This window comes from Neofelis nebulosa, chromosome 9 (genome assembly GCF_028018385.1).
Source record: "Neofelis nebulosa isolate mNeoNeb1 chromosome 9, mNeoNeb1.pri, whole genome shotgun sequence".
In the NCBI taxonomy this organism is placed as follows: domain Eukaryota; kingdom Metazoa; phylum Chordata; class Mammalia; order Carnivora; family Felidae; genus Neofelis; species Neofelis nebulosa.
The window spans coordinates 27,084,299-27,109,609 of NC_080790.1; the positions used below are offsets into that span (position 1 = coordinate 27,084,299).

A 25,311-nucleotide genomic window follows, 5' to 3' on the forward strand; every position below is an offset into this window, starting at 1 on the left:
TTTTGAAAGACTGTATGTTGGCCATCATAAATAGATATGCAAGGGTGATTCTGACTATGTGTGATTTTTATCTTAGGTACTCACTCCCGTCCTGGCTCATCCCCAAAAGATGAGACTTCTTTCTACTATCCCCATTTTACAGATGTTGAACTTGAAGCTTAAAAGGGTTAAGTAACTGGCTAAAGGTCATTGGGCTTGTAGGAGATGGAACTCAGATTTACACCAAGGGATTCTGACTCCAAAGCTCATGCTCTTCGATACTGAGACCTGCTATAACCAGCTGATGGAGAAACTTGAAACAGTGCCCACATGAGGAGTAGTGGCAGGAATGAGTATATGGAGTCAGGAGGAAGGAGTTCACAGGCAGTATGGTAGAGCTTTCTTCAAATACTGGGGAAGGAGGAGTCAATGAATGGAAGCTACGGGAAGATAGGTTTTAAATCAATATGAGGAAAAGTCTTTGTAAGATAGAATGTACAAAGAAGCCCTGGGATGTTGGCAGGGTGGAGATCTTTATTGGAGGTGCTTGACTTAGAGAGATTGTAGGGGAATTTTAATCCTTGGATGAAGTTCCCCCTTACTCTGAGAGTCTATGACTTAAGCTTTGGCTACAGCTGGGCCAGTTTATCTGTTGTCATAGATTTCCTTGAGCTTTATAAATTGTTTAAGGGAATTGCCTTATATGGGGATGGAGATTTTGTTTTACACAACTTTATTGAGATGTAATATACCATATAGTCCACCCATTTGAAGTATACAATTCAATGTTTTTTTGTTTTTTATTTATTACATTATTTATAAAATGGTGATAAAATATAACACAATTTGTGAAATAGTACTCAGTTGTGGCAATTATTATCAAGGACGATTTTTTTTTTTTTTTTTTTTGTACCTGGTAACTTGGTCAGGCAAACATTAAAAGCTGGCTTTGTATTTATTTGATCCTATGCAGTGCTTGAGAATGTGTAGATATGGAGGTCTATGCTGGACTTTCTCCCTGCTTTGTAGGATTCATGGGATTATTAATCACATCTGTGCTAGTTTTTGCTAAGAAGACTTGATCACACAAGCACAGTTTTAAGCGTTCATGCAGGGTAATTGAGCATGGTCGAATTAACAGAAGCCCTGGAATGAGATAGGGTGACTCTTCTTAAGGAAGACTGTTTCTCCAGTGTATTTTTGCAAGACCAATTACCCAACTAGGGTTTTTGAACAAACATTTCATACTATGTGGTTTAAAACAAACATTTATTGACTCATGATTTTCCAATCTGGTAGGGCTCAGTAGGGACAGTTTGTCTCTGTACCATGTAACATCAGCTTGGGTGGTTGCAAGTGGCTTTGCTTCCAAGATAGAATACTCACGTGGCTGGCAAGATGATGTTGGATGCTGGCTGTGGTGGTTGGGAGCTCAGCAGGGGCTGTTGGTTGGGGGCCTCAGTTCTCTTCCATATGGGTCTCTCCATGTGGTTGCTTGGGTTTCCCCATAAATGGTGGCTGGGTTCCAAGAGGGAAGAAATGTTGCTTCCTGACGTTTTTCATGCTTGGGCTCAGAGGTCTTAGAATGGTACTTCTGCATTTCTTTGATGGAACAGTCACAGACCCAGCTCAGATTTAAGGGGAGGAGCTGCGTTTGCTGCTGTGGCGGGATGGAATTATTGGGGACCCTCTGTAGAGACTCTCATCAAGAACACAATAGCCTTTTTTTCTCTTCTTTTCCTCACGCCCACTCCACAGAAGCCTGCTGTTAATCGCAGTATGAGCTGGTGACGACCAATGGAAAGAAATCTAAGAAAAAGACAAAAAATGGGTACTAGGAATGCGCTATTTCTAGGGGGATTGTGGTTTAAGAATAAATGACTCCGTGGTCCATTTGTTAAACATGCAGTTGTGCAAAATTCATGATTATTATATTTTTCATGGCTTTATTAAAATCTGACTCCAGAATTGTGGAAAATTGCCTTATTCTTATTCTGTTTTTCCAGAATTGATTAGAAAGTTTAGCAGTTCTACTTTTTAAGAAAACAGAGACAAATGATTATTGATACAAGTTGGTTATTCATGGCGTATTTTGAACAATGAAAAGAATTACTTGGATTAAATCTTTAAAAACTTCTGTGACCATTTACTTTCTGAAAAACAAAAGCATTAAGAATTTGGGAAGAGTAACACCCAATTATCATCATGCACTTAATAAGTTTGTGTAGTGTTTTAGAAGGAAATAGAGCTGACAACTTCTAACAGAAAAATACTCCTTGCTTTTAATAATTATTTAAATGTCATTTTGTTTACTGATGATGCAGTTTTTACTTGAGATCAGAGGTTACCGTTTATAGAAGAGATTTTAGAGATCAATTACATTAAAAGACAATTTAAATGCATTTAGAAAGGTAGGCCTACTCTATGGGTAAAAGGAGCTGCTAGACTAATTTCTCCATTTGAAGGATGTTGCAAATGAGCATGCTCTTTAAGCAGTTTTTAATTTTATATATTAAGGTTTTGAAAAGAGAGCTTTGGGTATTCCTTTCAGCTGCTCGCTGAGCCGTTGGAGTCCATGGTTCCATTTCAGCTTCAATTCTAAAATACATCTATCCCATTTCACCATAAGAGAGCTAGTGGCCCGGGGACTGATTGTTTACAAAGAGCATTATCTTCCGTGCAGCTTCCTTCCATTGGGAGGAATGGCCTTGTGTTCACGGTGAGGCTTCAACTGTCATTCTCTTCAGGGTGGGAGAGCCTAATGGTTGTGGTCTCTGTAGCAGGGACTATGTCCACAGCCTGTCAAATGTCTGTGTTCTGCAGTGACGCTCAGGCATTAGTGACATTCGCGAGCGTTTTTATTTTAGCAGGGAGAGGCTCTGGGCATGGCTTGGAGTATGTGTCCTCCTGGGTGTTCCCATCCTGGTCACATAATCCTCTCAATTTACCTTCAGGAATGCTGTCAAAATAAATGGTAATGCTGAAAGGCTCGGTGTCACTCACGTAGCTATTATTTTGTATTCACTTCAGAAAATCGGTTTGTAAATAGGAGAACGGTTATATAATATTTTAGCTTAATAATGCTGTCGCTGTGGCCACCGCAGCTTTACTCTGGATGATGAAGTGTGGGAAAGAAAGAAAACAAAGGTAGCTGCTGATTTTTAATTCAGTGGGAAAGGCTGTTTTCGGTAAATGTAAAATTCTAAGGGTAGGAATAAGATTATATCCCAGAGAGAAGATCAGCTTCTCAAAAGCTTTCTTAAAGGTTATTTTGGGGGCACATGTGGGATGAATTTGGTACATGGGGTAATAACAATAGCTGACACCTGTTTAGGGCTGCTCTGAACCAGGCTTGTTTTAAGTGGTTTGAATATAGTCATTAATCCCTAGAGAAACCCCTCCCCTCTTTGTTATCACTCCCATTTTACAGATAGGAAAACTGAGATGCAAAAAGGTAATAGAAATCTACCCAAAGACACACAGCTAGTTGCTGTCTGAGCTGGGGCTTGGTTTCGGTTGTCTGGCTTCAGTGGCCTCTTTATCACTGGGTGACACTCCCTAATCAGAGTAATGTTTTTTGTCTTAGTCTTTTCCCCCTTTATGTTGATCCAAGTTTCAGATACTCAGTTCCCAATTTGGCAGTTGTTTTGGCCTCATAAATCTTATTTTTTATTGCTCTGATATGCAAAAATCTTCTCTGGTTTAACATTTTTGGTTGATGAAAATAAAAAGTCAGCTTTTCAAACAGATTACACGTGTTAATAATAGTACGAGACACATTGCCCAATTGTAGTGTGCTAAGAATAAGTTTCAAAGTAAAAACGTAAGTTGCAATATAGTACAGTTATCATAAAGTCTAGTGTATGGTATTCTGTCTCACATATTGTTTAGATTGTAGAAATTACAGCCCTTAAAATTTTAAGCATGTTTAAACAAGCCCTTAAGTGAATTAACATTTCTTTTCAAATAAGTATTGTTGCTTTTTGCCATACAATAACAGGCCACTTTAGAAAATCTGGAAAGCGTAATGTGGTATAAACAAAAAATTAATGACGTACATAATTTCACCAATCATAGGTAAATAATTCATGTTTGCATTTAGGTATAGTTTTCTTCCAGCCTTCATTCATGTGTTCATTCATTCAGCAATTGTTTATTGATTATCATCTGTAAGCCAGACTTTTTTTCTAGGCCCAGCTCCCTGTAGAGCTGATCTTTTAGTGGGAGGGCAGACAATGAATAGCTAAATGTCAGGTCAGGATGAATGCTCTGAAGAAACAGGCAGAGCATGGGAATTAGAGGCCCAGAGGCTGCTGTGTTGGAGCATCTGATCACAAGGGAGACTGAGTGACCGGGAAAGGCAGCCTCTGTCTGGGGAAGAACGAACACAGGTGGGGAGCATCCGTGACTATCTGGGGAAGAACAAACTTTACAGGTGGGGTGCACCCAGGGCAAGTGGAAACGTGTGTGGGGACTAACAGGGAAGCCAGTGTGACGGGAGTGTGGTGCTTGAGGAGCTCTAGGAAATGATGTGGGAAAGGTGGCAGAGACGTGCAGACATAGAAAAATGGGCTTAGTATGAGTGAGATGGAAGTCTTGGAGGGTTTGGAGCAGAGGAGTCATGTGGCTGTCCTGGGGAGCACAGAGTGCAGGGGATAAGGTGGCCCGAGGAAGGGTTTGAGGGAAGGTGGTGAGAGATGGTTAGATTCAGGATGTATTTCTTTTTTTTTTTAAATTTTTTTTTAACGTTTATTTATTTTTGAGACAGAGGGGAGGGTCAGAGAGAGGGAGACACAGAATCTGCAACAGGCTCCAGGCTCTGAGCTGTCAGCACAGAGCCTGACGCAGGGCTTGAACTCACGGACCGTGAAATCATGACCTGAGCCGAAGTCGGCCGCTTAACCAACTGAGCCACCCAGGCGCCCCTCAGGATGTATTTCAAGGCAGGGCTAACAGGACTTGAGATGGATTTGGATGTGTGGTATGAGAGAAAGAGAAGAGTCACGTATGACAATTGCATGTTAGGGGTTGAAATACTACCCTGCCCCAATTCCTTTGTTGAAGTGCTAACCCCCCAGTTTCTCAGAATGTGATCTTCTTTGAGAAAATTGTCATTGGACGTCATACTGGAGTGCAGGGGGGTGGCTAATCCAGTGGAACTGGTGTCCTTAGGAAACACACAGACAGGCATAGAGGGGGGAGGCATGAGGACCCAGAGAGGGATAGCAGCTTCTACAAGCCAGGGAACGCCTGACGCCACCAGGAGCTAGGGGAATGAAATGGGACAGATTCTCTCACATCACTCAAGAAACCAACCCCTCCACCACCTTGATTTCAGACTGCCTGTCTCCAGAACTATGAGACGATGACTTTCTGTTGTTCAAGGCATCCGATTTGTGGTAGTTTGTGAGGGCAGCCCCAGAAAACTAATACACGCGGTGAGCCACTTGGCGAATGGCGCTGCCTTCTAAGGAGATGAATGCTAAGGAAGATCCTGATGTGGAGTTTGGGGTGGGGGGAGGGGAATCGAGCTATGCTAAATTTCAGAAGTCTGTTTGATCTCCATGTGGAGCTATTCTTGAGGCAGTTGAACATGGAAATCTGGAGTTCATGTAGGAGGATGAAGCGTAGGTCTAACTTTGGGCACAGTCTCCGTGGAAATCAAAGCCTTAGGAATGGATGAGATCACCAGGAGAAGGGTCCAAGGACCAAGCAAGCCTTGGAAACTTTCAACAGAGGTCAAGAAAGGAAGGAAGAGACAAAGGGAGACCTAGAGGGGCTGGCGGCATGTGACATCTTAGCTAAGGAAGACGGTGATGAGGAAGAAGAAACTGATCAACTATGGCCACTGCTGTTCTTGGCCAAGAAAAGGAGAAGGCCCCTAGCTTGGTAGCCCAGAGGTCACAGGTGACTCTGACAGGATCCAATTCAGTGGACAGATAGAGGGGCGAAGCTGATTGGAGCGAGTTCTAGGGCGATGAGGAGCTTTTTATTTATTTTTCATTTGGCCTAGCATCATTAGCATTATTCCATATCATTAAAAAGGTCTTGGAAACCTTGTTTTTAATGACTTACCACATTCCGTGACTTTTATCCATTTGTTGTTTTATGGGTAGGATGTTTCTGTTTTTTGCTACTGTATTGCTTGTAGTCCTGCCGTGGATCTGTTTGGGTATTGCATTTCCTAGGTTAGGAATGATAAAACTGGGGCGCCTGGGTGGCTCAGTCGGTTGAGCGTCTGACTTCAGCTCAGGTCATGATCTCACAGCTTGTGAGTTCGAGCCCCGCGTCGGGCTCTGTGCTGACAGCTCAGAGCCTGGAGCCTGTTTCAGATTCTGTGTCTTCCTCTCTCTGTCCCAACCCACTCGCATTCTGTCTCTGTCTCTCTCAAAAGTAAATAAACATTAAAAAAAAAAAAAAGGAATGATAAAACAGACATGAGTGTTTCTAAGTCTTAATCCTAAAATATGGCCGACTGTGGTAAAGAAAGTCTGTACCCGCAGACAGTGTTGCTGGCAGTGTAGGAGCTAGCCTGTCTCACTGCACACCTCTCTTCTGCCTCTTACTGAATTGATGAGAACCTCTAGAGCAGCATCAAGTTACACTGGTGACGATGGGCCTTGGTGTTGTGTTCCTCATCTACAGGATAAGGTCTCTGCTGGTCCCATTCAATTGTACTGATTGGCATACCGGACACATACATTTAAGAATATGGGGCGCCTGGGTGGCGCAGTCGGTTAAGCGTCCGACTTCAGCCAGGTCACGATCTCGCAGTCCGTGAGTTCGAGCCCCGCGTCAGGCTCTGGGCTGATGGCTCGGAGCCTGGAGCCTGTTTCCGATTCTGTGTCTGCCTCTCTCTCTGCCCCTCCCCCGTTCATGCTCTGTCTCTCTCTGTCCCAAAAATAAATAAAAAACGTTGAAAAAAAAAAAAAATTTAAAAAGAATATGTTGTAATTCCTTCCTCACCCCGCTGAACTTATTATCTCTGACGAAAAGCCCTTCCTGAGTTAGTAGAGTCCATTTGCATTTTGCTTTTTTAAAATGTTTATTTGTGGGGCGCCTGGGTGGCGCAGTCGGTTAAGCGTCCGACTTCAGCCAGGTCACGATCTCGCGGTCCGTGAGTTCGAGCCCCGCGTCAGGCTCTGGGCTGATGGCTCGGAGCCTGGAGCCTGTTTCCGATTCTGTGTCTCCCTCTCTCTCTGTCCCTCCCCCGTTCATGCTCTGTCTCTCTCTGTCCCAAAAATAAAATAAATAAACGTTGAAAAAAAAAAAAAATTTAAAATGTTTATTTGTTTTGAGAGAGTGTGCGCGAGCCCGCATACAAGCGGGGGAGGGGCATAAAAAGAGGAGGACAGAGAATCCCAAGCAGGCTCCATGCTGTCCGTGCAGAGCATGACTCAGGGCTGCGTCTCACAATTATGAGATCTTGACCCGAGTTGAAGTCGAGTTGTACACTCAACCGATTGAGCCACCCAGGCATCCTGCGTTTTGCTTCTTAATGGCTTTGTGGCCAGGTTTCATTGCTAACATTTGGCCCCACTCTCCAGGTCCAGGCCTCTGTGTTACTTATTTCTCTCAGCTTTCAGGTCTGATCCTAACTTCATGATCTCAGGGAAGTCTTTCCTAATAACCTAAATCCCATATGGGCTGGCCCCCACTGTGCACCATGCTCTTTCCACAATGCTTATAATAATAATCACTGTTCCTGTCAGTCTTCTGTCTGGGCAATGAGTCTCATGGGGCACAGATGGCATTTTCTTGTGTGCAGTCCTAGTCACAGGGCATATGACAGTGCCTGGTGCAAAATAATGCAGAAATTGTTACTCTGTATTTGTTTCAGTGAAAGACCAAAGCGCAGGTCAAACTTGGCAACGGGCCCAAGGGCACACAGCAAGGGCGTGGGGTTGGGGTGGTCCGGACTCAGATCAGTGTGACTCCAGAGCCAAGCTTCATCTGCTTTCCATCAGTAGGTGAGCTTGGGCAGGCGGATTTCATTGGTCCTCAAGGAAACAAACCATTCTAAGAATTCTTTGTATCCTTTGTAGTCCCTTGGATATGATAAATCAAAATATTTGTCATTTACCCATTGAGGACCCCTCATTTCTCATGCCTTCTATGCCTTTGTTCTAGCACATAACGGTACAATGACTTTTTTTTTTTTTAATGTTTTTCCTCCTGGACTCTGATCTCCTTGAGAGCAGGAGGTTTGTTTCCTCCATCTTTTTATCCAGGTTTTAGCATAATATTAGCATAGAAGGGGGGAGGTCTTACTGTGTGAATGAGTGAAAAAGATAATATGATAGGATTAAAACACATTATAGATTTATTATTTAGAAAAAGATGGTCTTCCAGTGAACCTAAAGGTGTCAATTATAATCGTACTCTGTATGTGCATAATAGTTTCATCTGTAAAACCAGAGATTTGTCGCAAACTTGTATTTATCATACATACGTGCTAGCATTAGTGCACAAAATAAAATTATACTATTAGAGAAGGTGATTGATAACTAACAAAACCCTGTTTTAATTCACATGAACAGTATTAACATTTAAAAAAACTTAGTGTCACATTACAATTCTAATTTTGAATGGTTGTAATACTGTACTTGACTTAACCTGGATGCTTCTTTTGAATTTTTCGTTAGCATACATAACATGGCTGTGGACAGCTGACATATGTATGTGCATAGTGATTTCCTTCTTTGACTACTGTTAGAATAAATTTCTAGAAATGAGGCTACTGAAATATTTGGAACATGGTGTTAAACTGCTTTTTAAAAGGCTTGTGCCATTTTATTACCACCTTTGTGGTACTTTGTATTAATACTTTTATGTGACTTGTAGCCAAATATTGTATCTCCTTGTTTTAGTTGGCATTTATTTATTTATTTTTTTAAGTTCATTTATTTACATTTGAGAGAGGCAGAGAGAGGCAGAGAGAGGCAGAGAGGGAGAGAGAGAATCCCAAGCAGACTCCATGTTGTCAGCGCAGAGCCTGATGCGGGACTCGAACTTCCTGAACAGTGACCTGAACTGAAATCAGAGACGGATGCTTGACCAACTGAGCCACCCGAGCGCCCCTAGTTTGCATTTCTTTTGATGACTTGATTAATTTGGATGTTACCCCACAAGTTTTTTTACTAATTGCATTTTCTTCTGTTTTATTGTCTATTTTTGTCCTTTTTTTTTTCCTTCAGTTTTTGGCTTTAACTTGTTAAAGACTTTTATTCTTTCTATATAATAGCATTTTCTGAAAATATTTTTCTGGTTTTTCTCTTCCTTTTGCTATTTTTAATTAAATGTTTATATAGTCTAAACTGTAGATCTTTAACTTTGTTTTCTTTTCTTTTCTCACGGACTTAAAAAAAAAAAAAGTTAAGAAATGTTAATAAAACGACAGTAATAAGACCAGAAACAGAACCCAGAAAAACTGCTGGTGGTTTTTCATTACATGACTTACGACTTAATTATGTTCTATTCCATGAGTGATTTCACAGTTATTGATGGCATTGGGAGGAGTGTGTTTGGCCTCAGTTGACGACCTATTTTAAATTAAATCACATAGTAACAAGCTACTCCTGCTGAGCTCAGGCTTCCAGAACCTCAACCTTGCAGAACACAGCTCCTGGGGAATTAGGCAGATGGCAGCTCTGTACTTGACACAAAGGCATTAAACTCCTGAAAAAAGCCAGGAAATTCCACACACAACCTTTGTGACTTGCATTCCATATAATTGGTGCAGACTGTCTGCACAACCATCTGACTATCTGCTTGGTTAAGTTGTCACTTGGGATCGGGGGTAGATTACAAAAGCAAACCGGGTAGGAGAGAGTGGAGAGAAAGCCTATGCTACTTGATAGCCTGACTTGGAGAGAGAACATGAACACACACACACACACACCCAGCCCTAAAGTATTTCACGTGGCTTTTCCTAACGATCAAACCCCCTAAGGGTTACTATACGTGTTGGTGCTTGGTTCACCTGTGTACAAAATTCGGTGATGTGGAATTCTTCATTATTGCATAAGGCTGGATAGAAAAGGCATGGGGATGCTATGCTAATATTTTTTGCTCATCAGGGATTTTGGAGGAAGCTGACCTGGAGACATTTGCGAGGCAAGCCCAGCATTTATTTGGGTTTGGTACAAGGAGCAGACAGAGTTAGACCGAGATGTGTGACCTCATGCTATGTTTCTTGTGATCTGATATCACTTAGTGTTATTGAATAACTTCAAAGGGCAGCTGGGAATTACTGTGAAGACACACACAGCAAAGCCATTTCTCACCTGCTGTCTCTGATCACAGAAGACACAGACTCACATTTCTCTGCGGGACACATGTGGTCGACATGCTACAACTTGTTTGGAGAGAAAAGCAAGGGGCAGAGATAGTCACACTGTTGGCCCTGTGTGGGCTGGGATGGGTTTTAAATATAACTAAGAGTTACTTTTTTAGAATTAAAAGCAATAGAGGCTGAGCTTCAGGGCATGGGTTACTTCCTAAAAATACAATCACCAAACTTTTAAAGAACTTAAGGATCAGCTTGTCAACTGGAGTTGGATTCAAATATGGAAGAAATCAGAGAGTATTTGTTTGGGGTGAAATCTGAGAATTTGTTTCAAATGATGAAAGGGGTTTTTCAGAAGACTGACCTGGCAGCCAGGACAGAGTAGGATTTCTCTGTGTATCCTACTCACCCACGTCTTGACGTCGGCTTTCTGCAAGCTCAGGGTTTGTGGACTGAGTTCATCCTGGTCATGGTGGTGCTTTCTGACACTGACCTGCCTCATACCTGTTAGAACCACCTGTTGGCACCACTGTGATTAAGGAACATGTTTTAGCTGCCTTCAATTCTCAATTGCCTTTGCGGGATTGCTTTTAAAAATTAGTTCGATTTTGAAAAAATAGAAAAATACACGGAAAAGTACAAAGGGTAGAGTAGTAAATCCCTGTGTAGGTACTGTGCACAGCTGAGCTGAGTAGCCTTGTTGTCTGTCTTCTGCCCATCTGTCTTCTAAGAAAAAAAAAAAAAGGGCCAGTAAAGTGATTTATTTTCTTCTCTTACAGTGTTCTACTTCTTTCCAAGAGGTGATCGCTATTGTGAATTTCGTGTGAATGTGGTACATAATTTTTTATGCTTTTGTTGGTTTCATAGGTCTATTAAAAATGACTGGCAGGGGCGCCTGGGTGGCGCAGTCGGTTAAGCGGCCGACTTCAGCCAGGTCACGATCTCGCGTCTGTGAGTTCGAGCCCCGCGTCGGGCTCTGTGCTGACAGCTCGGAGCCTGGAGCCTGTTTCCAATTCTGTGTCTCCCTCTCTCTCTGCCCCTCCCCCGTTCATGCTCTGTGTCTCTCTGTCCCAAAAATAAATAAAAAACATTGAAAAAAAAAAATTAAAAAAAAAAATGACTGGCATTGTTTTATATGTTTAAAAGATTACACAGACAGTTATTACAATCATACAAAAAATAGTATTCCAAAGTATCATCATGTAATTTACTTTTTCAGTGAATGTTATTTTCATGATCCCACCATGGAGCTAGATGCAGATGTGGGTCATGATTTTAACTGCTGTGTAATATTTCATTGTATGAATATAATACAGTTTATCGATATCACTATTTTCCTACTGTTACTGGTGTGCCATGAACATACCTGTATGTGTCTCCTTGAGCACATGACAGCAGAGAAGTAAAATCACTGGGTATTAGGGTTTTCACATTAGAACCTTACTAACTATTGCCGAATTGCTTTTTACAGAGGTGAGTATAAAATATATCCTGTGAGCAGTACATAGTAGTATTTAATTGAGTTCCCATTTCCCTAAATCTTTGCTAACACTTGCACCTCCAGCACAGAGCCTAACCCCAGGCTCGAACTCACAAGATGTGAGATCATGACCTAAGTCCAAATCAAGAGTCAGACATTTAACCACCTGAGCCACCCAGGCACCTGGAGGGATCTAATTTTAATTCTTTTAGTTGAATGCCTATTTTCCAACACCACTAAGTAGTCCATTGTTTCTGTACCCGTTTATTATATCTCCTCCATCACCTTGCACAATTCCATATTTTAGTCTGTTTGTAAGTTTTATGTTGTATTGTATTGATCTGTTTCTCTGTCTCTAAACCAGTGCCACATTATCACTTAAAATAGTTTGTACAGGGGCGCCTGGGTGGCGCAGTCGGTTAAGCGTCCGACTTCAGCCAGGTCACGATCTCACGGTCCGTGAGTTCGAGCCCCGCGTCAGGCTCTGGGCTGATGGCTCGGAGCCTGGAGCCTGTTTCCGATTCTGTGTCTCCCTCTCTCTCTGCCCCTCCCCCGTTCATGCTCTGTCTCTCTGTCCCAAAAATAAATTAAAAAAAACGTTGAAAAAAAAATTAAAAAAAAAATAGTTTGTACAGTCTTTTCAATCATTTATGTAGACACTTACTTGAATTGAAAATAACGATAGATTTGTTTCTTCCTTCCAGTTCTTAGACCTTTTATTTCTTTTTCTTGTTTTGTCCTATTAGCTGCACACTACAATACCACATCAATTATTAGAGGCTATTATAGGCATTTAGACTTGTTTCTGACTTTGATAGGAATGCTTCTACAGTTTCCTCGTAGTATTTGCTGTATGTTTTGGTATGCTGTTTGTTGTGGGATTTGCTGTAGGTCCTATTTACCAGAACAAGGAAATCCCCTTGTATTTCTAGTTGGCTAAAGTTTTGTTTGTTACTAGGAGTAAGTGATGAATTTTATTGGAAGTTGTTTTGCATTCATTGAGATAAATTCTCATTTAATGTTCTAACATGGGAAATTCCGTAGACAGATTTGTTGACATTAAAGCCATCCTTGTATTTTTGGAATTAGTTCTGCTTGCTTTTCTGTTTCTGAAATAATATTTTACTTAGGTATTTTGTACCTGTATCCTTAACTGATTTGTGTGTTAGCTTTCTTTTCATGTACTCTTCTTGCCTGATTTTGATATCCAGGTTTGCTATTCTCTTTAAAGGGCTTTGATTCTGGGGGCACCTGGGTGGCTCAGTTGGTTAAGCATCTGACATACTGGGTTCTGCACAGATGGTGTGGAGCCTGCTTGGGATTTTCTCTCTGCCTCTCCCTCTCTCTCTCTCAAAATTAATAAACTTTAATAAACAAAAGGGGTTTAATTCTGGGGGCTGTACTGAATGTCTTGACTTTGGCAGGTCAGGATTGGGAATTTGCACCTTACAGGTCCTGGGGAGTTTGGCCTCATGGTGTTCTGCCCTGTTCAGCTTAGTATCAGGTGAATGCTCAGGGAACAGTCTGCAGTTCTCTGAGCTATCTCTGTGTGCAGGCACCTTGCAGAAGCTCTTTTTTTGTTTCCGCTGCATCTGAACCTCTTAGGCTAATCTCCTTAACATGCTTTTGCCCTGGAAGTTTAGTAACTTGTCACAGTTTCTACCAGTGCATTGTGATTTTTCTTTTCTTTTTCTTTCTTTTTCTCTTGATGTTTATTTATTTTTGAGAGAGATACAGAGCATGAGTCGGGGAGGGCCAGAGAGAGAGGGAGATACAGAATCTGAAGCAGGCTCCAGGCTCTGAGTTGTGAGAGCAGAGCCCAGTGTGGGGTTTGAACTCAAGGACCACAAAATCGTGACCTGCGCCAAATGAAGTCATATGTTTAACCTACTGAGCCACCCAGGCGCCCTGTGATATTCTCTTCTGTTCATTCTTGACCAGGTTGATTCAGAGTGTCCTATCCCTTCAAACTTCTTCTAGAATACATCGGATCTGGGCTTCTGAGATGGTTTCTTTAACTGCAGATTGTTTAATGCCACTACAGATCTTCTACATTAGCAGAGTATATTTTAATATTAATTTGTGTTTAAAAACATCTTTGGAGGATTGGAGATTTGATCGAAGATGCAACTTGCAAATGAAGCCTGGAGGTTTAGACGTCATCATGGAGCGGATTAGGAGCCCACTGATTGTATTCCCTTTTCAGATGTCGTCAACTCCCAGCATCCTTTGGAAAAGTGTGGCTCTGCTTTCACACCAGTTAGTGGACCAAGATGAGGTTAAAGCTCCCATCCTAGGGTACTGGAAATTCTACGTAAGCCAATTAACGGACCTGAGTTTATAATCTCATTCGGGACATAAGAGAACTTGTTGAGATCATTAATGACATGTGGCAGAGTATAGGGACTGTGATGTGAAAGATAAAAGGGGACAGGAGTTCAGGTGTCCAACAGATCACGGTGGGGCCAGTGGGCATTTGAGAAGGACTTCATGGAGAAGGAGGTGGTTTCACATGAGCACGAGCTTGGGAGACATGTTTCGGGACAGGGCACCATGTGCAGAGGTGGGGAGTGGTGGGCTTCTGTAGGGATGGGCAGGGGGCAATGAGGGTGGAAGGGGGGCTTGGGCCAGGTGCAGGGGGTCTTTAATGTATCTCACGGGCAGCTAACTTGGGTTGAAAGTTTTTGAACAAAGGAGAAAAAAAAATCAAAAGAGCTGCATTTTATGAAACCCAGTCTGTCAGCAAGTCTGGATTAGGATTTTGTTCAAGTTTGGCTGCATGTTGCAATCACCTGGAGAGTTTAAGAAAAACAACAACAACAACAAAGACAAAAGCAACCTAAACTGATGTCTGATCCCCTCCCCCAGAGATTCTGATTCAGAGGCTGGTGTCAGCCCTGGGTTTTGAGAGTTTTAAAAGCTCCCCAAGTGATTCTAATGTGTGGCAAAGCCTGGGAACCACTGCCCACCCCACTGATAATATCTTGATATAGTGTTTACTTATTGTGTTGAACTACTTGTGGCTGGGCAAATGCAGAATCGACTGGTGGAAAAAGTGGTTTTAAAATACTTCTGTAACATTTATTTATAATTTTCCACATAGTTCATTGCCTCGGTTAGAATAACAGTTTTCTCATAAGTGCTTACAAATTTTTGCATTGGCCATGAAGTAGATGATGACAATATATAAACTTTTGGAAGGGACCCATAATAATCTTGAGAATTTGGTCACATGGGAAGTTTTTTTTTTTTTTATGCATTAAAAATAAAAGGGCAGCAACATAAAACAAGCACATTTATCACAGCAAGAATTCAATAAAATAAATGCAATTGTAGGGGTGAAAACACCAAATTTGCAGTTATAAAAATGTAAATCCTAATTTGTGGAATTGTTGAATCACGATGTTGTACACCTGAAACTAACATAACACTGTATGTTAATTATACTGGACTTAGAAAAAATGAGTTTAAGAAAAGTTCTCAAAACACTTGCTGGTGGAAGAGTGCCCATTTCCAAACATCGTATGTCCGCGGTTTTCAGAGCTGGGTGTGCATCTGACTCCTCTAGAGGGTGGTCAGTTTGCTGAACTCCAGTCTGGGATTTAACAGACCTGGGGCAATGGAAGATTGTGCCCTTCTGAAGCGCTTCTGGCGGCTGCCGCCACTGGTCCAAGCACCACACTTTAAAAAGTGCCACACAAGAACCACAACGACATGGAGTCCCAATTTCCTAGGAGAAACGGCTTGATAAAATGTGGTTGCAGGACGTGAGGTTTGCTTTTCTTTTCATGGCAGGTGAGGGGCTTACCTTGGCATTGAGGGACTCTGTCCCACCCCTCCCTTCCCTGACCCAGGTCCAGCCAGCCCCTCCTGTCGGCATGCTCCAGGAAGCTGCTGTCAGAGCCTATGGGGGGTTAGGTGGAAGGGAAAATTGTCATTCTCCTTATTCTTTTTTGTTTTTAATTCTTTTTTTTTTTTTAATGGTTATTCATTTTTGAGAGAGAGAGAGACAGACGGATAGAGACCACAAGTGGGAAAGAGGCAGAAAAGGAGGGAGACACAGAATCCGAAGCAGGCTCCAGGCTGTCAGCACAGAGCTCCACCAGGGCTCGAACTCAGGAACCGTGAGATCATGACCTGAGCCAAAGTCGTATGCTTAACCGACTGAGCTACCCAGGCGCCCCCGTGTTATTGTTCTGTCAACATTTACTGCAGAAGGGTGGTATCATATATAGTCACACTACTATATAACATGTTCTTTCTCTTATGGTAGAAAGTTTTTATAAGTTTAAGGTCCCTGCTTCTCACATGCTACCAAATTTGTAGAGTTAAAAAATCTCTACCCTTTGACGCTTCGAATCCCTCTTTGTCCTCCTAAAGACAGGTTCTGGTTGTATATCCTCAGTGGTATTTTGGAAAAATTCATGATTGGCCCCCATCTGGGTACCAACTTTCGTACGCTGCTCTGTGCAGCCTTCCTGGTAGATGAGGGGACATTTGCAGCACACCTTGGGAGGGAGAAGAAGCGGAAATCATTCTCAGATGTTAAAATGAAACATGTTTCTAATTGAAAGCATGAAGAGAATGTATACATGAAAGTGCCTGGCGGGGGGGTGATCTTTGGCAGAGGCTCAGCCTGAAAGCCCCGTCCTGTCCTCCCTCGTGGCCACTTCTGTTCTCTCTGGGTGGAGCCCATTTCCATTTCTGTGACATTCCATAAATAACCATGGCCGAGTAGGGACCCAATGATCATTGGTTGGCCCGGAAAATGCTGATAAATTAGAATCCTGAACCCTGGAAGTGCATAGTTTTGGACTTAGAATTCTAGAAGCCTAATTTGGGAAGAGCTCTTGGGGACCATTTTAGAACAAGCAGTTACTGCCCTCCTGCCCCCAAACATGTATAGGTACAGAGGTTAAGGTTAAATAACTAGCTAAGGTCACGTAGGGAGCTGGTTGCATTTTTCTTTGCTTTTTAAGAATCCCTTCCCACTTTTGGAAAATTTGTCAGCCTATTCTGACACTTGGCAGTCATTTCTTATCATTATTTTCTATAACTAATGGGAATCATATTGTAGGAAGATGGGAAAGCTGCTTCTCTCTTTTATAGAAAATCAGGAGGTTAAAGGCTTTTAGGTCTTGGTCATTTGGCTCATCCATAGTTAAGCTTCCTCTTGTTCATATCCCTCATCTATTTTGTAAATGTTTATGGACTGAATCTGGCATTTCATTTTATGGGTGTTGTAGTAGTATGATCTGCTTGAGGACCAAGGGTTTAATTTAAGTCAAAAGTGGACTGATAACAAAATCAGTTGGTGTAAATGAGTGCATTTGGACACATAAACTGAAGGAATCCTGTCCATCAGCCTATATAACATTAACCTAATGAAATTTAAGTCGATAACATCTCAACTTCTCTGGGACCTTGCCTGTGATGAAACCCACTTACCCATGACCCGTAGCCCCGCTAACTTTGAAACTCTGGCCACAAGTCTTGTGATTCCGAGTACGTGCATCCTAGCAAATAGGAGATAAAGGGCTTGCTTCTTCTTGGTTGCCTTTCATTGTAAGATTAGGAATGGTGTACAGGGCACTGGCTTTTTGAAAACAGAAGTATAAAAGTGTATCTGGATGATTCTCAACCTCTGTATTCTTCTGTCATGTAAAAACAAAAAAGTGGGTTAGTCTGCATTTCTGAGTCAGTCACTCCAGGCTCCGATAGCTTATGCAAGATGAAATTTGTAGCACTTTTTTGGGGTTGGGGATTGGACTTGGGCTTATCACATCTTATTTGGGTACCTGAAATTTAAACTTAAGCCACTGAGCACAATTTAAAAAGAAAGGCAAAGCATTTTCTTAAGTTTTCCATTGCTGATGCATTTCTGGTGCATTTCTGAGAGGCAACTCTAATGAAGTGGTGAAGAATGATGACGTTGAAAAACACACACACAAAAGCAAAAACAAAAGAAAGATGATGTTGGAGCCAGTTCACTTGGATTCAAGTCCCAGCTCTTCTATTTACTCATAGTTGTGTGACCTTTGGCAAATTACATAACCCTTGTGTCTATTTCCTCATCAGTAAAACAGGCAAAATAAAACCTCTCCTTACCGCGGTTGCTGGGGAGGGGGGGTGGCATTCAATTTGTCGATACGTATTAGAACCGCCTGGCACCTGGGAAGCCATTAATAAATATTAGCTATCATCGTCATCATTGTTGTCCTTGTCATCATGTCTTTAAGTAAGGTTTTATTTTATTGGAGAGCGTTCTGGTGCTGATGTTAAAAGCCCTTGGAAGGACTTGTTAAGTCTCCAATGCTTTTCTTCAGAGTTGTGTCTTCTGTTGTCTCCCTGCAGCAAGCTGTGTTCCACCATGCCAGAATGGAGGGATGTGTCTCCGGCCTCAACTCTGTGTGTGTAAACCGGGGACCAAGGGCAAAGCCTGTGAGACAGCAGCTGCCCAGGACACCTCATCCCCAGGCTTTGGAGGGCAGAGTCTTGCGGCTGCTTCCTCCTGGGTCCCTCCTGAGCAAGCAGCAAAGCACACTTCGTCTAAGAAGGCAGACACTCTTCCAAGAGTCAGTCCTGTGGCCCAGATGACCTTGACCCTCAAGCCGAAGCCTTCCGTAGGACTGTCCCAGCAGATTCATTCTCAGTGAGTGTTTTCACCTTGCCTCTACTCAGGAGCATCTTAATTGCTGTCCTGGGTGATTGCTTTCAATCACTCTGCCTTTCCTGCACAATTGGTAGAAATCACTTGGGTAATAATGTCTCTTCTTTCTTTAAGGTTTTACATGTCATGCTTCTCCATCACGTCTTTTGAACATATTTGGTATGTGTGTTTAGCCTCTGCAGGGAAGATTGACTGTAAGCATGAACCAAAGCAGTAGTGAGGGTTAGAGGGATCAAGGTTGGACTGGAAGAATAAAGAGAGTTGTTTCTGGTGCAGTTGTGAGTGTTACAACAATTCTTTTGGGGGTGGGGGAAGTGTCTAGGGTTTTGAAATAATAATTGAAGAAAGGAAACAGTGCAATTTGTAAAGATACATGGAAACAGCAGGAACTCAGCTTTGTGTAGAGAAGATATTCCAGATGAGAGCCCTGGGAAAGAGCGTTTCCCAACCTCGGTAGCAGGTTAAGTGTCTCTTCTATTAACACCATGTTTACCTCCCAGTTGCCACGCACGTCCATTTTTGGTGAATGAGCTCGTGTTCTATTTATGGGAACAGGGTTTTTTCTTAGAGTTTGGAAGTAAGCGCCATTCTGAACACAATGAGGACTCCTGGCTAAGACTGCTTACCCCTGGCCTCCTCCGAGGGGCCCGAGGAGGGGCTCCTGGGCTGCACAGGGTCCTTACACACATGGTTTCCTTTTAAATAGCTACTAGACATGGATCACAAGATGCAGAGTGTGCCACAACTCTCACTTGTCATTTGTCTAGGAATGTAAAATACAGGAAGTTCTCCACTTGGAAATGGGCTTGACCCAGCGGTTCATTTGTAAGTCACTTGCTGGGAATTGTGAATACTTTTCCCCCCTAGAGACAGCTTCCACATGGTGATTAGTATCCAGTCAGCCCACAGAAGTTATTTAATCTGCTAGTGTAGATGAAATTATCCTAATTTATACTTCCCCTTCGAGTAGGCCACCTACTGTCCCTGCTGAGTGGGGTCTGCCTGCTTTTTCCTTTCACTTCTTATCCCCTGCTCCCCCCTCTTCATTCTGCTTTTTCTTTCCTTTCTTGTTGTCTCATTCTTCACTTCTGCCTTGGTGAGTAGGTTTGTGGGGCTAGTTTGAAGTCTAAGCACCTTGGTGGCACGTGTTTGGAAAACACGTTCCGGAGCAAGAAGGGATGATGGTTCCAGCCGGTGTTCAACAGTGTCTCACTCTGTGCCGAGGACTGTTTCAGTTGCTTTGCATGTATTATTAATTCACAACTCGCAGTGACCCCGTAAGGTGGGTGCTGTTATTGACCTCATTTTACAGCTATGGAAACTGAGGTTTTTGGCAGAGTGGTTAAGTAATTTGGTCAAGGTCACACAACACAGTTAATAAGTGAGTAATATCAACAAACGTTAGGCTTTAAATAGAGGCGGTCAGGATTCAGCTTCCATGCCCTGAAGGGTGGTAACTTTTTCTGTAAAGGGCCAGGTAATAAGTATTTTCAGCTTTGTGGGACATAGGGTTTCTGTTGCAGCTTCTCACTTGTGCCGTTGTAGCACAAAAGCAGCCATAGATGATGCATAAATGAATGAGTGTGACTGATCCAGTAAAATTTTATTGACGGACCCTGAAATTTGAATTTCGTATAAATTTCACACGTCACCCATGTGACTTCTTCTTCTTCTTCTTTTGGTTTCTCCCCAACCATTAAAAAATGTAAAAATATAAAAATTCGTAGCTTGTCGGTTGTACTAAAACAGGCGATGGGCCACCTTTGGCCCTTGAGCTCTGTAGTTTGCTGACCCTTTCTCTAAAATACAGTGGTGCTTTTTTGTGCCAGAACATGAATGTAACTGTGTATCCTTGAAATGACAAAAAGCTTTGATTACATCATAGCTAGACATCTCTTTTCCAGCATTGTTCTGGATCTTAAAAACAAAGAGCAATTCTGTGTTGAACTTTGCCTCGGCAATCAAGAGTCAGGTTACTGTGCATTGCAATGATTTTTTTCTAGCGTTATTACTTACATAAACTGTGAAGTAATTTACAAGCGACATCCTTCATCTTGAATATCACCATCTACTGTTAGAATTTGACCCTCTGTGGTGTGTGTGTGTGTGTATGGCTTGTTAGTAGGAACCATATGTCAGAAGTCAGATAAATGATTTAACTTTTTTTTTCTTTTTTTGGTAGCAGCAGTATAATTTAGACAAGAATGTTGTGAGTCAAAGACGTGGCTAAGGTTTCAGTTCTAACATTGCTTTGGAAAAATAAGTCCGTGGATACATTTGCTTCAGAGGCTTCATCTTCTGAATGAAGATAGTTTTCGCCATGGCATTGTTACAGGGCATGTGTGTGTGGGTGTGCCTGTGATGTGCTTTTGGGTAAGGAGAAGGGGTGGCCCAAGGTGCTAACAATTCTGACCATTTCTTAAATGATTATTTTATTTTATTTTTTATTGTAGAGAAGGCGAGTGGGGGAGAGGGGCAGAGGGAGAGAGAGAGTCTTAAGCAAGCTTCACGCTCAGCATGGAGTCCGACCTGGGGCTCGTTCTCACAGCTGTGAGCTGAAATCAAGAGTCCGATGCTTGATGGACTGAGCCATTCAGGCATCCCGATCTTGATACTTTCTTAATGAACGCTTATAGGTTGCCCTGTTATCTGGAGTATGAAGATGTAAAAGATCCACTTTTGCATTTAAGGAGGTTTTGAGATGATAGATGATCTGTAACATGTGAGGGACACAAAGGCAGGAGGGGTGCAGTTGGCCCACAGGTGAATTTAGGTAATGATCTATAATCACCTGAAATCCTACTTAATCAAACTGCCAAGGAGCATACATGATAGGACTATTTTGGCTACTTTTAAGAAATGTAATAATTCTTAAGTCATCTTTTTTTAAGATTGACTGCTTTGGGATGTTTCAAGGTTTTGTTTTGTTTTTATCTATTGAAGAAGGAGATTGAGTTTCAACGTTTTGTTTTGCTTTGTTTTTATCTATTGAAGAAGGAGATTGGTTAAGCCTCCTTAAAGTGCTTGTAGACACAAAGATACCTAAGATATCAAAATGTTTATTTTTTTAAATGTTTTTTATTTATTTTGAGAGAGAGAGAACAGGGGAGGAGCAGAGAGAGAAGGAGAGAGACAATCCCAAAGAAGTTCCATACTGTCAGCACAGAGCCCGACGCGGGGCTTGATCTCACAAACTGCGCGATCATGACCTGAGCCGAGACCAAGTGTTGGAGGCTTAGCTGATGGAGCCCCCCAGGTGCCCCTCAAATTGTGTATTGAGCATTACATCTCTTATGTGGTGTATGAAGCCATATTGATCTCTTATCCAGCAAGGTGTTGTGGAGCACACTCCGTGTCCCGGGCATGCACTGTCTAGGGCCTCAGGCTGGAGCACTGAACGAATACACAAAATGCCAGCCTCCCTGGAGCTTTCAGCCTGCAAAGTGGGAGACAGGTGGAAGTGGCATGATGAGAACACTGTGAGAAGTGCTGTAGGAGAAAGTAAACCTGCGGGAATGGATGGAGAGTGCTGGGTGGGTGCAGGGTGGGAAGGCATGAGATCTCTGGTGGTTTTAATAGGCTGTCAGGGAGGACCCAACTGGGAAGGTCACATGTAAGCAAAGGCTTGAAGGATGTGAGAGCATGAACCGTGAAGACAAGTGCGTGCCTGGCACGTTTGAAGCAACAGTTAATTTAGGAAGACTGTGATGTTAAAACTACACATTTTAGGTACGTGAGTAGTAGTTGAATTGGTTTTACCTTTGGCCAGGTTAGTTTTAGACAGCTTGATTTAGAACCAGATACAGAGCTCTTGAGGAAATCAAAGGAAGGAGCAATTGTTTCCAGATTTTGGAGTGTTGGGGAAGTGGAGGTTCCAGGGATGGCTCTGGAGATGGCGAGCTTGAAAAGATGGTTAAATTTGGACACAAAGAACTGGATGGGAAGGGCATTTCCAGGAATGGCAATGATGTGACATCAGAAAATATGGCATATTAGTGGGGCGCCTGGGTGGCTCCATCGGTTAAGCGTCTGACTTTGGCTCAGGTCATGGTCTCATGGTTTGTGAGTTTGAGCCCCGCTTCGGGCTCTGTGCTGAAAGCTCAGAGCCTGGAGCCCGTGTCAGAGTCTCTGTCTCCCTCTCTCTCTGCCCCTCCCACACTTGTGCTCTGTCTCTTTTTAAAAAATAAATTCACATTAGAAAATAAACATTAAAAAAAAAGAAAGCATGGCATATTGGTTACCTACTGCTGTATAACAGATCACCCAAAACTCAGCAGCCTGAAACAAACATTTATTGTCTGACATTCTCTGCAGGTGGGGAACCTAGGAGGTGCTTAGCTGGGAGATGTGCCTCAGCATCTCTCATGAGGTTGCAGTCAGCAGGGGCCACTCCACCAGGGCTGGAGAACCCACTGCCAAGTTCACTCAAGTCCGTGGCTATTGGCAGGAGGCTTCCCTCCTGGAAAGAGATTACTCATGGATCTCTCTGCAGAACTGCCTGAGAGTTCTCATAACATGGCCGGCTACTGGCTTCTCCTGGAGCCAGTGATCCCACACTGGAGAGAGCAAGGAGAATGCCACAGTGCCTTTGTGGTTGTCAGTCTTAAAGATACACACGTTTACTTCCACCTTATTCTACTCATTAGAAGTGAGTCACTAAGTCAAATGCACTCTTTCAAAGGGAATGAAATTAAGCTGCTCTGTTTGAAGGTGTGAATATCAAAGAGTTTTTAGACATATTTTAAAAAGACCACATTTAGGATACGATTTGATTGGAACTTAATATAGATGCAGACTAGTGGTAATAAAAGGTTGTAAGGATTGGTTAAAAACCAAGGTAAACACTTAAGATTTCCACAAAACCATTCCAAAAAGAGACAACAAAGCAAGATAGAAAAGAAAAAAAAAAAAAGGAATAGAGAGGGAAACTATAGTTTAGAAGAGGCTTTTAAGGAACTCACTAATCACAATGTTTGGACTGTGTCTATCCTGATTCAAACAAACTGTAAATAAAAGTAAAAGATGATGATGATGTATAGGAGAATCATGAAAATCTAGACATTGGAAATTTAATGATACAAGAAATGATTGTTGATTGGGGGGGGCTGTGGTGAAGGACTTCTAGTTATGTAAGGAGAATGATATTAAAGTATTTGCAGATGAAATTGTTTGATGTATGAGCTTTGAAATTATTCAGCGAGTTGAGGTACAGAGGTAACAAGATTGGCTCTGAGGGGATAATTACTGAAGCTGGATGATGGGTACATGGAGGTACAGAACTCTATTTTATTTTATTTTTAGTTTATTTATTTTGAGAGAGTGCGGGTACTTGCACAGTGGAGGGGCAGAGAGAGAATCCCAATGCAGGGCTCGATCTCACAAACCATGAGATCATGACCTGAGCTGAAATCAAGAAAGAGTCGGATGCTTAACCAACTGAGCCACCCAGGCACCCCCCAGAACTCTATTTTTGATATTTTCTGTAAGGAAGAGTAACTACAAGAACAACAACAACAAACCAAAATAAAATTTCAAGTGGGAGGAATGCTGTGGTGTTTTCCTGCCTTGGAATGAAGATTCATCTGTCTGTAGTATCTGCAGTGGGTTAGACTTAGAGGTAATTAGATGACTCTGTAACAGGTGTAGCAGTGCTGGTAATGTAGAGGAAGGAAGTGAACTCAGGAGTGACTATAAATTAAAAGCCTTGGCACCTCATGGAATGTGGGAGGCAAAGGTAGAATGAGGTGTGATCCAGACTTGGGACTGGGGGAGAAAGGAGGGGCATGGGGGTCTTTCTGACACAGCTTTATGGATGAATTGCCAGGATTATCCTCTGTACGCCATTAGTGGGTGTCAGTGGCTAACAGCTGGGCATTTGGTCAGGTACTGGTTTGAAAAGACCTGGCTGGGGCATTCTGGCAGTACTCATCGCTGTAGTTGGTAGTTTCATTCATGCTTTTCATGGAAGGTTTATTACTGAGGTGTTCCTTTTTCCAGTTTTGTGGGTCGCATCACAGATTCTCCATGAGCTAACGAGAACACCACGTGATGCCTTATCTTGTATACAGATCTTGGCAGTCACTTCTGATGCTTTGAACTTTTACTTGATAATAATGGAGTCTAGAAGGTCTGTACTAACCCTTCAGGTTACTCTCAAATTGCATCCTGTAGATGTTACTCACACGCAGCTGTACGTGTATTTGTGGAAGAATTGCCACTGTTAGGTCGCAGATGTATCTCCACTGTCTGTCTTTAGTCCTATATGCAAAAAGGTGTTAATGCTTATAACTCCTAACTGGGAGACTCCACTAAGGAGCAAAATTCAAAAACGGTTCAGCTTTCCAGAGCTTTCTCACCACCTGTCAGTGTCATCATTCACACATATATTGAAGTTGCCCATAAAAGTTTGTCATCAGCCCCTAGTGCTGCTCACTGAGACTGTTTTGACTTGTGTGAAAGGTCTATCTTTATCCTTGTTCGTCATGATGGATGCTATAGGCACTGACCATGGAACCACAAGGTGGAGGTCATGAGAGGCATTCTTGAGCTTTTAATGTCTTTTGGTTACTAGAGAATGTTGGTACAAATGACCACTGCTTTGCCAAATGGGGAGCTGTTATCTGTGTGGTATAAGAAGGAAGCGCTTTTGCCAGAGACACTGGACCCCAGTCCCTTGTCTTTGAGCTTGAGAAGGAAGTCTGGTTTTACTCAGGATATGGATGTCAAATCTATCTAGGGAGCTCACATGTGTCCTGTCTTTTGTCTTCCCTGGTGATGGCTCTTTTCATCATCTTATGGTGTCCTGATGTTAGAAAGGATGGTGCTTAGTTTCTCTGGAAAAATCAGTTTTGTCCTGTCTCAGACCAGGTGAGGGGACTGCATTTATGTGATGGC

General features: G+C 42.4%; 1 protein-coding gene across 8 annotated transcripts in view; it reads left to right on the forward strand.

Moving 5' to 3' along the window:
* The window catches only part of LTBP1 (latent transforming growth factor beta binding protein 1), a 402,356-nt gene that overhangs the window by 28,385 nt on the left and 348,660 nt on the right, over positions 1–25,311 (forward strand). For 6 of the 8 annotated variants that reach the window (XM_058683005.1, XM_058683000.1, XM_058683002.1 and 3 more), the window contains exon 3: positions 18,102–18,399. In XM_058683005.1, the coding sequence (XP_058538988.1) occupies positions 18,102–18,399 (298 nt within the window). Of the gene's footprint in view, positions 1–18,101; positions 18,400–20,771; positions 20,791–25,311 lie in introns of those variants that run through there. The other 2 variants (XM_058683007.1, XM_058683006.1) reach the window with 2 other exon arrangements.